Source organism: Passer montanus, unplaced genomic scaffold, assembly GCF_014805655.1.
Source record: "Passer montanus isolate IOZ18808 unplaced genomic scaffold, ASM1480565v1 scaffold25, whole genome shotgun sequence".
Classification (NCBI taxonomy): Eukaryota; Metazoa; Chordata; class Aves; order Passeriformes; family Passeridae; genus Passer; species Passer montanus.
This window is the reverse complement of record NW_024367149.1, coordinates 3,118,793-3,131,163: the sequence shown is the minus strand read 5'-3', so window position 1 is coordinate 3,131,163 and position 12,371 is coordinate 3,118,793. Positions and strand designations below refer to the sequence as shown.

The window sequence follows — 12,371 nt, the reverse complement described above, 5'->3', positions numbered from 1 at the left end:
TGCATGCCTTGATGTAGAAAACTGCCCAGCAAAGCTGTTTACAGAAAGCCATGTCAAATCACACCAAGTGAAGTTTAGACCCTCTAAAGGGTCTGCAAGACTGCCAATGCTAAAAGCAAATCTCTTGGCAAGACATCAACGTTTTAGGAGTTGGCTTCCCCTTTATTTAGCTAAAAATCTCATTTATTGGGTTTATTTGTTTTTAGACTAACCTCCTTTAAAGAGGCTGACTTATAATCCTGTAAAACATTGTCACATGTATTGAGGAAATTGGCAAGGATGCTAATTTATTGTCCTCTAGGAAAAAAAAGCCCTCTTTCCTTGATTAATGTATGTTTTTGTATTGTAAGATATTAAAGAATGTTGCTTCACCTGTGATTATAGAGAATAGTTTACTCTGGCAAAGTGCCCTGGCTTCTGGTTGCCAAGTTATGAATAATGCAATGTTCCCCATTCTAATTTCCGTGTTCTAAGTTGTGAATTTGGAGCAGGGTGCATGCAAGGGCACACACACACGACTCCGACGCGCTCTCAGTCACGGGCTCCTCTATTTTATACTTGCTTGCACAACTTGTTAATACTGGCATTTGCTTGCCAAATTCAGAGTTTGCTTCTGACTAATTTCATCTTGATGCAAACCAAAAATGTTGTCTCTTTTTTTCCCCACAGAGGAATTATTCCTCTTACACTTGCATGCACCGTCGCAATACCACAGAGGGGAGCTTACCACTGCAAGAAGGCGTTTTAAGCTGCATTTAGTAGGGACTTGGGTAAAGATTCCCTGAAGAATTTAACGACAGAAGAATTAATTTTGCTTTCACATCTTCCCCGCCTCCATAACAGAACCCAACAATGTCTTTACAGAAGCGGGAAGTAAATTCAGGCGCTGGCTCTTTCTCTTCCCTTTTTCTGGCCCTTGTTTTGCTGGGACACATGTGCCCAGCCCCAATCAAAACAGAGACAGATGGCACCGCTGATCATTCAGAATAGAAGGAGCCTCGGAGTCAGCATGTTTAGATGCATTTGTAGGGCTATGCAGTATCCACTGGCCACTGGGACTGATTTAAAAAGGCGGCGAGTGAAAGTCTGAGCTTGCGCCAAAATTTTAAATGTGCCATTTGAGCAATTATGGTTCGACATGAAAGCTGGGAGAAAGAATGCATAGGTCATTCTGATTAGATTTAGAGACTATGTTCCCTGTTCCAAAGAGAAAATAAATGCAATCCCATTGCTTTGCTGGAGCAGCTTTGGTGATAAAGAAAAAAGCCATGCTATGGAAAAATGGTTTGCTGCAGCAAGGTTTTGTAGAGGCAGTACAGGCTGAGTCACATAATGATTCTCTAAACAATGTTCCTAACGAGAAATAATTACTCATCTAATGTGTTAATATCTAGATTCACTTTTCAAACATATCCTTCATCCTGGAGACCCCAACTGTATTTCTAACAGATCTGTGAAAGTGCATTGTGGTCTCTATCTTAATACAAGCCAGGGCCACAAAAGACAGGAGGTGGAAATGGAAAATGCAGCTCCTCTCCTTGCTGAGGCACGCAGGCTAAAGGTTCCAGCCTACGGACACTTGCCTCCATCCACAAGTAAACATGTTTGGATTATGACCAAGCTCCATGTATAGCTAGGCAGGTCTATTTTTCTACTGGAAGACTTATGGCAGCTGTAACTTGTCATCTTACTATGGCCTGGAGCTGGTCTGGGGTTATTGGTAGCTTTGGTTGGATGATCAGGGCACAAAATTATAAAACAGCCATGAAATGAAAGAGGAATAGCAAATTCCTAGGGCTGAAAGTTGCTCAGAAGGTTGGACATGCAGCTGAGTCTTGCAGCCAGCCTCTGTGAGCAATTAAATAAATGTCTTCTACTCCCATGGCCCCCATCCAAATGCCTGAAATAAACAGGAAATATCTATGCTACTACAGCAGCACTTGGATTCATCTATGGCCTTTTAAGGGCTTTACTGTGGAGGTGATATGCTTTCCAGAGCCTCCATTCATGACTGCTGATTGGAGGCACCCAAGGGCAGCGCGATAACACATCCTCCAGACAGCTTCCTACAACTGCTGCTGCCGCCCTAGAACTTTTACACTGTTGCTGTTTCCTTTACAGGGAAAGAAAGCATCAGAATTAGCATCATTTAAGGTAATCGTGCCTTCAAAAAGAAACAGGAGGCTATTAAAGGAGGCCAGGGCACATGAGTATCATATAACCAATTGTGGTCCCAGAGCTAGGAAAGGAAACCAGCAGCGCAGTGGAAGGACAGGTCATGAGCTGGCTATCTGAGGGAAAAGCACGAATACTTATGCAACTGTGTGGGAAACAGCAGCTTTTCGCAGACAAAATCACCAAAAATGAAGAAAGAAGATAATGGAGAAACAGGATGAAGTGCCTGTAGCAGTGGGGTGTAAGGTTAGGAAAAGCACTGACGCTGAAGTGAGGACAAAAAATCAACATGGATATTAAACGACTTTAATTATATTATTTGCTATTACTTTGCTTCTGTTAAGGTGGTGCTGGGTTCTGTGTTACAGGGACAAAGGAGATATGAAAGCACAATGAATTCTTCTGCCATTGAATTCCTTGGGAAATCTTTACTAAGCTCTAACTAAATGTGACTTAACACTCCTTGCAGCAGAAAGCACCGCTCAGTGGTCCTGCAACTGTGCATGCAAGTGTAAGAAAAATAATTACCCACTCTACAGTTGCCCCAGACATGGTTTAATGAGAACTAACAAAACTGGTCCTTTTTGAAGTATACTATTTCGATAACTGTAGCCTAAGAAATGCATAAACTACCAAGAGCTGTAATTACAACCATCCTGTTGTCATACAGCAGCTGGCACAGCACAAACACTTTCTGAGTCCTGCCACAACAGTTAGTGAGTGCCAAGGAAAGCAGTAGCCCTGTCACCATCAGCAAACAGCTGGCTTGTGCAGCCAGGGCTGCCCTTCAGCAGATGCAGGAGAGAGACAGCAAACCAGCAGAGGATAGGGCACAACATGATGCCTTTTCTGCTCTTCAAAGGAACATTTTAATCCAAACAGGGAGTGCAGCCTACATAAAGAGAATTGTTACTTTTCTCTTGAGAGCATCTGGGCACCACACAAACATCTCTTAAAAAAATAGTATCACTCCCTGCCTCTTAATTCTTGCAGCATAGCTAAGGGATGTGAATAAACAGTCACATCCTCAAAGTATTTTCAGAAGGAACATGGCAAGATCCACAATGCTCCATCAGAGACAATGTTAAACAAAACAGGCTAATTTTAGGGATAAGTCCTCTCTCTGACAAGCTGCTCACACATCTAAGGGCAGAATTCATCTGCTAGAAGGCAGCTGTTTGTGTTTTATAAGCTAAAGTTTCTCTTACCTATGGAATAACTCCAATATTTCACAGGGAATCATCATCCATCTAACTGAAGTACCCTCTAACAGACCATCAGCCTCATATCCCCTTTGAAATAGCACAGCTGAGCACTTGCTGGGCCACGATTTATTTTTTACCTTCCAAGACATCTTGGTAACTCTATAGCTCAATAGTGACAGTCGAATTTCACACTGCGATAGCCCCCCATCGATTTTTCATTCCCAGGAAGCAACTCTACAAATTAAAGTTAACAGCATTTCTGAAACTACGAAAAGAAAAAAGAAAAGAAGGGGCAGGCAAAGAGACATAAATTGCAAGATGCCTAAACCACACCCCCAACGTAGGGGTAAATAAAATTCCATCCTCAGGTTTTCACCAATTATGCAGGCATGCAGAACCTACTGCCTCTGAAGCCAGCAGACCCCTTGGGCTTGCAGATGCTTCAGCTTTAAAACATCACGGGTTCAAAAGAAATAAGAGTCTCTTCCTATATGAAGATGTCAAAATCTATAGAAAACTGCCTCAAGGCATGAAATTAGGCCAAACCTCTGGACAACTGCACTAAACAGATACCACCTACCCCCAGGTCTGAGCTTGTACAGTCACAGCCTGCCTGGCTGAGCTTTGTTAACCACTGGCCAGTGAAGAACAGGACACTGATACAATTTCAGTTTGCACACTGGTTATAATGTTTGAGACCATTATTGATACACGCAACTTCTCTCCGTTAAAAGAGGGAGCAGAATAAAGAAACACAGCCAAGCACTTTGCTCTCCACTGTCACATCCCAGAGGAAGAAGTAATGCCAAAGCCTCACTTCATAAAGAAATTAAGCATCTTCTCCATACCCTTTCAGCACTGAACACCAGTAGACAGTAAAAATACAGTATTACATACTACTGAATTACTGAAAAGGAGTAAAACCAAATAAAGATAAAAATCTGGACACAAGCAGCACAGCCCAGCAGCTCTTTCTCAGCCTTTGACAATCCCACACTTCAGTTCAGTGTCCTCAATCCTCTCCCAAGTTCACATGGGCTGTTCTAGTACTGAACCCACCAGCAGCATCATGTTCTTGGCTTAGCAGAGCACAAAGGGTTAGTTCATTTATGACTCTTGTTAATTTTTTAATTCTGTCTTTGCTATGAGATGTTCTTGTCTCCCATCAAAGCCTATTAATGGTGTGACACTGTGGAGAAGCGCTGGGTAGTGCTTATCCTATGGTGTGAATTCTCAACAGCTTCTGTTTTCTCTGACACACCAGCTTCAGCTGGTAGGAAAGGGCTCCTTCCCTTTCAGGCCTCTGCTAATCCTCTGGCTTCACACTCTGCTCCTGCCTGGATGGGTCTGCCTGGGAGCAGGGTGTCCCCAAGAGACACTGCTACCTCCCTGACTGCTCTCACAGGCCTGTCTCTTTGCACGAGGACCCCAATCTAAACTTTGTTTAATTTTAACTGATGCTCCTCATTGTGCTGCTGTGCCAGAGCCCCTCCAGAGCCAACATTTCAAAAGAGCTGGATTGGAAAGTGGTGAGGTGGGGAGAAGGGGAAGGAAGAAGAGACTGGAGAAATAAAACAAATACAATTGCTTTTTGTCTCTAAAACCCTCTTTTTAACCCAACAAGCGTCTCATCCAATGAAGCATGATAAGCATGAAGTGTTATATAAAGAAGATAATTATAAAGGGATTTAATGCTTGGCAGGCTTGTACTGCAAGGTTCAGAGCAGAGGTAGCATACTCACTTAAACAGCCTTGTGTCCAGGTTTGCTATTATGCGGGCAGCGTGGCTGGGGCCAAGCGGAATCAGAAATAAGATTTGTTTGAAAAAGAAAAAAAAAAGAAGAAAAAAAAGAAGAAAAAAAGGAAAAAGCACAGCCCCCTTCCCAGCGAGGCTGGCAGTTTCAGTCCCACCTCCTTCCACTTCTGTCCCATCCCTGATTAATGATGTTGTCTGCCTGATTTATGACCCACCCCAACAGATTAGAGTTTCCCTCTTCAACCTCCCCCCTTTCACCCCTCCCAGAAGGCACAGCCACACTCCGTTGGAAATATTAGAGAATTATTAAATAAACATTCATACGTCATGTCTCTTCCCATACTGAGCTCATCGTAGTCAATGCTCAGCGGCCGGGCCCTGTTTGCTTTGGGGCTGACACCAAACAGCTGGAGTGATTCATGGAGAGGCTGGCTACAATGCTCTGTGCCATACATCATGCTCGCAGCGCTCCTTGCCCCGGCGGAGATAAACTGATCAACCACAACGGGCTGGAATGAATTTATGACAACACAAAATTGAGGAAAACAAATGGGAGGTGACCCAGTGGGCCACTAACCCAGACTCTCTCGCTGGCCTGCAATCTAGTCTTGTAGCAGAAAGCAAAATTGAACATTGGCACTCTGAATTAAGATGCTGGCTTTTAACCCCGGGGAACCTTGGTTTCAAAATGGCACCAGACCCTCACAAGGCAGGGAGAAAGACTTTTTGTGGGGAAGGTGCTTTTTGCAGCTCTCTGTGAGCAGCGCTTCTGCTGAGAGTCCGACGTCAGTGGAGGCCATCAGGGAGCGTGCCTGGGCAATTAGGGACCAGCTGCTCTCTGAGCAAAGCTGCATCTCAAGCTGAGGTAAAGGAGCATTGCACCGGCTGAGCTTTGCCTTGGCAATGGCTGGGGTCTTCAGCAGACAGGCAGGGCTCAGATAGTGTGAGGCTCCTTCATCTCCCCGCAAGAGCCTTCAGCACCCCAGTGTCTCTTCCAGACACCTCACATTGGCAAGATTAAAAAAAACCACACAGCACTGAGACACCTCACAGTGTTGGGAAGGAGAGCTGGCAGCACCCATGTTTCTTTCCCACTACCCCTGGCTGCCACCTGAAGTTCAACACTACACAAAATGAGATCAACTCGTCCAAGTTCTTGATTATCTGGCACAGGCACAAGGAGCAGAGCAACAAACAGACTTACCCCAAACCCCATCTAGGCTGTTCTACATGCAAGAAACTCACCCACAAAACCCCCTGTTTAGATTAATTTAAACCTGCTCAAGTGAAGAAATTCAGCTGCATGCCAAAAGGAGAACTGCTCAGTGTACTGTATTAATAGATTAAAAACCAAACAAAACTACACTACTCTCTTTGCCTGGACTTATTTTTGGAAGAGGGGAGGAAGGAACGTCATTCTTGTAAGAGAAGGATCAATAGGCAGATCACTGCTAACTCTATTAGCCCCTGCTCTAAACAGAGAGCACGGCTGACACAGGTGCTAAGCCATGTGCTTCTGGACAATTTAAAAAATGCTAATCAGATGCTACACAAGGTTTAACATGCCAATCAATAATGTTCAGATTTAAAGGCAAAAATTGAAGTTACAAACAATGGAGTAAAGTGATGCTGCCAAAAACTTCTTGTAAGCACCACCCAAAACAAGAAAAATGAAACCAATTTAGCTCCAGATTAAGAAACAGGAACTAGAGATGAATCAATTTAGCCTGTTGGGCTAGGTCGCCATATATCATGGCTCAGCAGTGGAGTGGGAAGCAGCCAGACAGTGAGAAACCCTTCCCCCTCCTTTTCTGTAGGCTTCTAGCTCTGATCCCTGTTATCAATTAATTTAACAGAACCCCTCTACACAGACAAGCACACAGAGCATTCAGACTCCTTAAATGGCAGGACAGAAACTATTTATCACACATGAATCTCAAAGGAAAGGAGAGAGAGAAAAAAAAAAAAGGTAGCTAGGAATTCTCCACCTGAAACACTGTCTTGTTTTCTGAACCTTGGTGAAATAAACTACCTTGAACAAAAAGGTCCCTCTGCTACTTTCAAAAATCAACATTATTGGAAACCATGAACAAGACATGTGAGGAATTTCCTGTCATTTCTTTTGGGTTATAGTGACTTTTAGCAGAACTGAAGCTTTAGCAGGCAAGGTTATTGCAGAGCAAGGTGAGTGTGTACAGACGCACAGACATGCTCGCCCTCCGCGCGTCACAGCAGCGTCAGCGCGAGAGTTGTTTGGAAAGGATTCTGGGACCCTTCAAAAGGTGCTAGCTAAAGCCTCTTTGATCAGATTATTAAAGCTATGTCAATTTTATCACTTGAGCTCAAGTGTTCTGGAAAATGTCAAATCCTTTCAGCTCCTACAGTTTAAAGATTTTCAATAGGAGTGGATCTGGGAGGATGGAGGGCTGCTGCACTGACAGGCAGGAGGCCCAACGGGAAGGCAAGCAGCAGCTGAGACACAGGCTGACAGATTAGGGCAGAAGGGATGAGTCCTTGCCACCAAGACAGCATGCAATGGTTGGCTCACTCTAAGGACAAAGCTGGTTCTGCATTGACCTGCAGGCTCCCAGACTCAGTGGTCCTTGGACAGAATCTGCTGACCAAGAAGCATCGAATGGCAGACAGCCAACATCTGGGACATGCCAACAAAAAGGGCTTGTAGAAAGGAAAGTGCCAAGACAGCAAAGCAGTGTTAAAGCTCCCAATACAGCAGAGAGTTTCCCCAGTTAACTCTGATTGCAAACATACACTCTGCCAGGCTGTCTGAAATGTCAGAGACCCAAGAATGTGTCAGAGACACAACCTCTCATGTCAGGACCAGGGGCAGAAGGAGAACAAACTACATTAGAAAAATGACAACTTTCTGTAAAGTCAGCTTAATGCTACACCACCAGATCTTCCCCATCCCAATTTATCCATGGATGTCATCCTAAAATGAAATATTTAAAACCCACCATTACATCATTGCTTCCACCTCATTCAAATTTGGTCTCTCACTTGATCTTGGAGCATTGTTTTCTATCAAGCAATAATTATCTTTTTAAAACACTGTCCCATCCCAGCTAATGCAGTCCACGGCAGCAGAGAACAGCCTGTAGTTTTAGGCTTGGACCATCAAATCTGTCCAAGCAGTAAGTCACCCCAGCAGCATGTGGAATAAGGTTTAGAACAGAGGTTGTGACTCAAATGAGCAGTGCAGATAAACCCATTTATTTGCATTTCAGACTAGACTGCAGCACATTCAGTGAGCAGAAAGAGACAGGAAAGGAGATGCCTCCACTAGTGTATATTCACACAGTGAATATACACTACTGTATATTCAGTGATTCAGAAGTTTTCAGAAACTTCTGAACCACTGAAAGGGCTGCAGGTAAAAAACTCAGAAACGGAGACATTATTTCTATTAGGAGCCATACAAAGGCTCAATATAGATCTTAAGGAAAAAGAAATCCCCTCAGTGAGACTTCTTCCAAGTAACAGTGCTGCTAGGGGGAAGATTCTCTTTTGTTGAGAGATGAAAGATGGAAGACAGAGAAAGCAAGCATGGATCTATCTATTTACATAACTTAAAAGAAGGCAATTTGCAGTAGAGAAGCCCTTTGAAAGTTGTGCCCAATTCCATGTCATTGGAATGGAATGCCCTCATAGATACCTGGTGGAGAACTCCCCACAAGCTCTCTGTCAACACAGCAGTGGTGAGTGCTCCAAGTTCAGGTTTTGTGTTGCAGCACAACTTCCCTTCTCAGTGGTAAAAGCTTCAAATACGCCTACCTTCAGATTACCACTGCTGCTGGGAGCACAGTATGGGACAATATGGTTCTTGAAAACAAGAAAAAGGAAAGCTACCCACTTCACACTCACTTTTCAATGTCACTGTTCTTACAGGTCTTCTGCATGGTCTCCTGTTTACTGCTTTCACCATTACTCGTTGAGGGCATTTCTGTTGAGAGAAGAACACAACAATTAGTAAGAAAACATTAAATCGTTGCAATGAAATAATTTGAGCAAATCACAGTTTCAGAGGACAGCAATGAGTCACTTTCATGCCAGTTCTTGGTAAGATAGAGAGGTGACTGATGCTAAGTGTCTCTGTCTGGCAGGGGGAGCCTCTCTGGACAGTGTATTTATTTCTATGATTCAGGGCTCAAAATACAACTGCTCTGTCCCCACTTCATAGTGATCTGACCCCCACTGATGTATCCGTTGTTTAAGCCAGGATTTAATTCAGAAGGGTTGATAGAGCTGCCACGTAGAAGTGTTCTTCTACAAAGGTGCGTTTGGAGCAAATCCACCCAGCCCCGACCCTGCTCTCAGCCTCTCCCATTTGCTGAGACCTCACAGACATAAGCAGAGAAAAATATACATCAGGTAACCAGAATGACAGAACAGTCTGCTCATCATGGCTGTTCCCAGCACAGGAGAGGGTGTGAGACACCAGGTGGAGATGAGAAGATGAACCAGCCCCAGGGTTGTAGGTTCATCACCATGGATTCAGGTAAAAGATATGAAGAAAACAGCTCATAGCAAATGTCATCAGGGCTGCCTCCTCATCACCTCCATGGCTGTAGCTACTGAAGCTGAGAATACCTACAAGTGTTTCTACATCACAGAAAATAAATGTGATTACCTATTCCCACAGAAGGAAATGCCTGCGATAGATATCCTATGTTCTCCATTTAACCATCATGCCCTTGGCAAAACTGGTTCTGCTCCCTTCCCCCACTCCCACTGGCAAGCAGTTATATCTTGTAGGTACTTTCAAGGCTGGAAATCAAATGCCCAAAGCATGACAGGAACAGAGCAAGGAACAAAATCATTGGGACATGTCTCTTCAGGTCGCTGAGCTTCAGTTTCCTTCCTAAGGGAGATGGAGCAGCACTGCCCAGCTCTGGAAATGGATTTGGCATCTACAGCTGGAAAGCGCCAGGTTTTATTATTCTCATATTTCCACTAGGTTGCTGCTTACACTTACAGTGCTGCTGGCATTGAATAAAAACCCCCAGCAGTCAAATGGGTTTAACACTTCCCCCTTCCTTCTCAATCTGATGAGCTTTCAAGTACTGTATGCAAAGGTACATATTCACATTAACTCCTTTGCTCTGGAGTCTCAACTATAGGTCATGAAATAGGATAGATCCAAGAGTCTCACTCCCAAGGTGAAGGCTTCAGAGGGGCAGGCTTTTCTTGCTATACAAAGGCCAGCAAGGACAAGATCTACCCAAAAGATACAAGTCTTTAGCATATCCTCTCAAAGAAGGGAAGAAAAAGCAGTTGGAAAAAACCCAATAATAAATGCACTTATGTAGTTTAAACACCCAGCTGGTGAACACCACCATCACATTGTCAGGCTCTGCTGGCTCCCTCTGTAATACAGCAGTTTGCCTTTCAGTGACATGACATCAAGTCAATACAAACCCTATCTCTCATCACCATACCAGTTAAGGTGGCATTTTTTGGGAACTTCCCCGGCTGCCAATATTGATAATTAATTGCACTATAAAGTTTCAAAAAGACAGTGTCCTTTTATGTGCACATGTATCTGATGATACTCTTCAAGAGCATTAGTAACTACCTCTGCTAAGTACTGGCAAACAGGAGACATGGACTATCTAACTGCCCTCCTGTAGTATATAAGTGAACAATTTACAATTTCAACACTCACCATCACTGGCCCATTTAGAAAACTCCGGCGTTATTCGGGTACTTGGTGTGCCACCACTAAAAGAGAAGAGGACAATATCTAAAGGTTGAATACAAAAAAATTTGCCACTCAGGAAAAGCTATCCCTTCCACCAACCACTCCTTTCTTAATATTTCTATCCATCAGTGTAAGTTTCAAAATGTAAGCAGATGGCCAGAAAAAAACATGCTCATGCTGCATGGTATCAGTGACACTACTGCATTTCTACAGAAACTCAACAGAATTTCAAAGTGTTTTTATAAGCAACATCACCTCTTGTGTTGTAGAGATGGGCAAACAAGTCCAGGAAATGTGCAAGAAGAACCATGTCCAAACAGCAAAACAATGTGCTAGGTGCAAGCCACATGAAGGGGCTGGATCTCCTGGCCTCAGACCCTCAGTTCTCTCACCAAGCACTAAGTGTCCATAGCCACTGATAACCAAGAATCCTCCTGCTACAATACCAGAGCCTTGGCTGTGAAGGAGCTTCAGCATCTTTGCAGCCCTGCTTCTGGACTAGCATGGTTAGCAAAGTATTGACTGCACCAATGGTTTGGATCTAGTGTGGCAAATGCCACTTTTCTATGGAGTGAAACCTAATTTTGAACTAGTGTTTGTGACAGGCTAAGCAGTAAGAAAATTTCATTTCACTGCTCTATCAATCACTTCAACCTTGACCCTACAGGATCACTCAGTGAAAGAGATAGAGGGGTAATTTAAGTCCTGTTTTATGCAGGGCAGGGGGCTTAGAAAGCAATCCTAGCTCCCTGGTAAGACTCATTTTATTTGCCTGGAATGCTTCCCTGAGTTCCCTGAATGCTGGCTGCCTACATTCTCCACATATGTATGTGGGCAGAGCACACATCCTGCCCCAAGCCACAGCTGAATACAGAAGGATCAGTTTGCATGCCCCACAACGTGTAATCGGATGCAATGAAGTCACACGTGGGATGCCAGACTCCTACTGTGCCAACCAAGATTCCAACAGCACCACACTGTACTGCTAAGATACACATTTCATCATGAAGCAAGATGATGCATAAGGCCTTAGTCCAGCACAGTTTCCTCATCGCCAGAATTCATCCTCTGTCCAGCAGTGTTCAGGGAGGCTTTACTGAGGCTGCACAGGTAGAAACAGAGACCCACCGGCTGGACTATGCTTCTTTGTAAGTCTCTTGTTGCAACCCTTGCACTCAAGTGAACAGGGTATTTTCCACAAACTGAGACTTTCCAAAAGTAATGAATGCATAATTTAGAAAGGCAGGATACTTACTTTAAAACAGCACCTCGAAGCGCTTCTCTTTCTTTGGCTTCACCTGGCTCTTCTCCAGTGCAAGGGATAATGTCTGCCTCTGTGTACCTGAGCACAAAGGGTTAAGGAACATACAGCCTGGCTGCAGACAGTGAAAAGGCTTTTGAGATGGTTAGGACACACTATCTGGGATATAAAACAAATTAATTCTAACTGGGAACATCTTAAAAAATAGAGGGGTTGGTACCCACGAAGGGGCCCGCTTTTAAATTCTGGATTAAA

General features: G+C 43.9%; 1 protein-coding gene across 5 annotated transcripts in view; it reads right to left on the bottom strand.

Moving 5' to 3' along the window:
- RNF220 (ring finger protein 220) overlaps positions 1–12,371 on the bottom strand; it is a 215,840-nt gene that overhangs the window by 17,669 nt on the left and 185,800 nt on the right. For all 5 annotated transcript variants that reach the window (XM_039711335.1, XM_039711333.1, XM_039711336.1 and 2 more), the window contains 3 exons: positions 12,111–12,197; positions 10,820–10,875; positions 9,019–9,097 (listed from right to left, as the gene is read on the bottom strand). In XM_039711335.1, the coding sequence (XP_039567269.1) occupies positions 9,019–9,097; positions 10,820–10,875; positions 12,111–12,197 (222 nt within the window). The remainder of the gene's footprint in view (positions 1–9,018; positions 9,098–10,819; positions 10,876–12,110; positions 12,198–12,371) is intronic.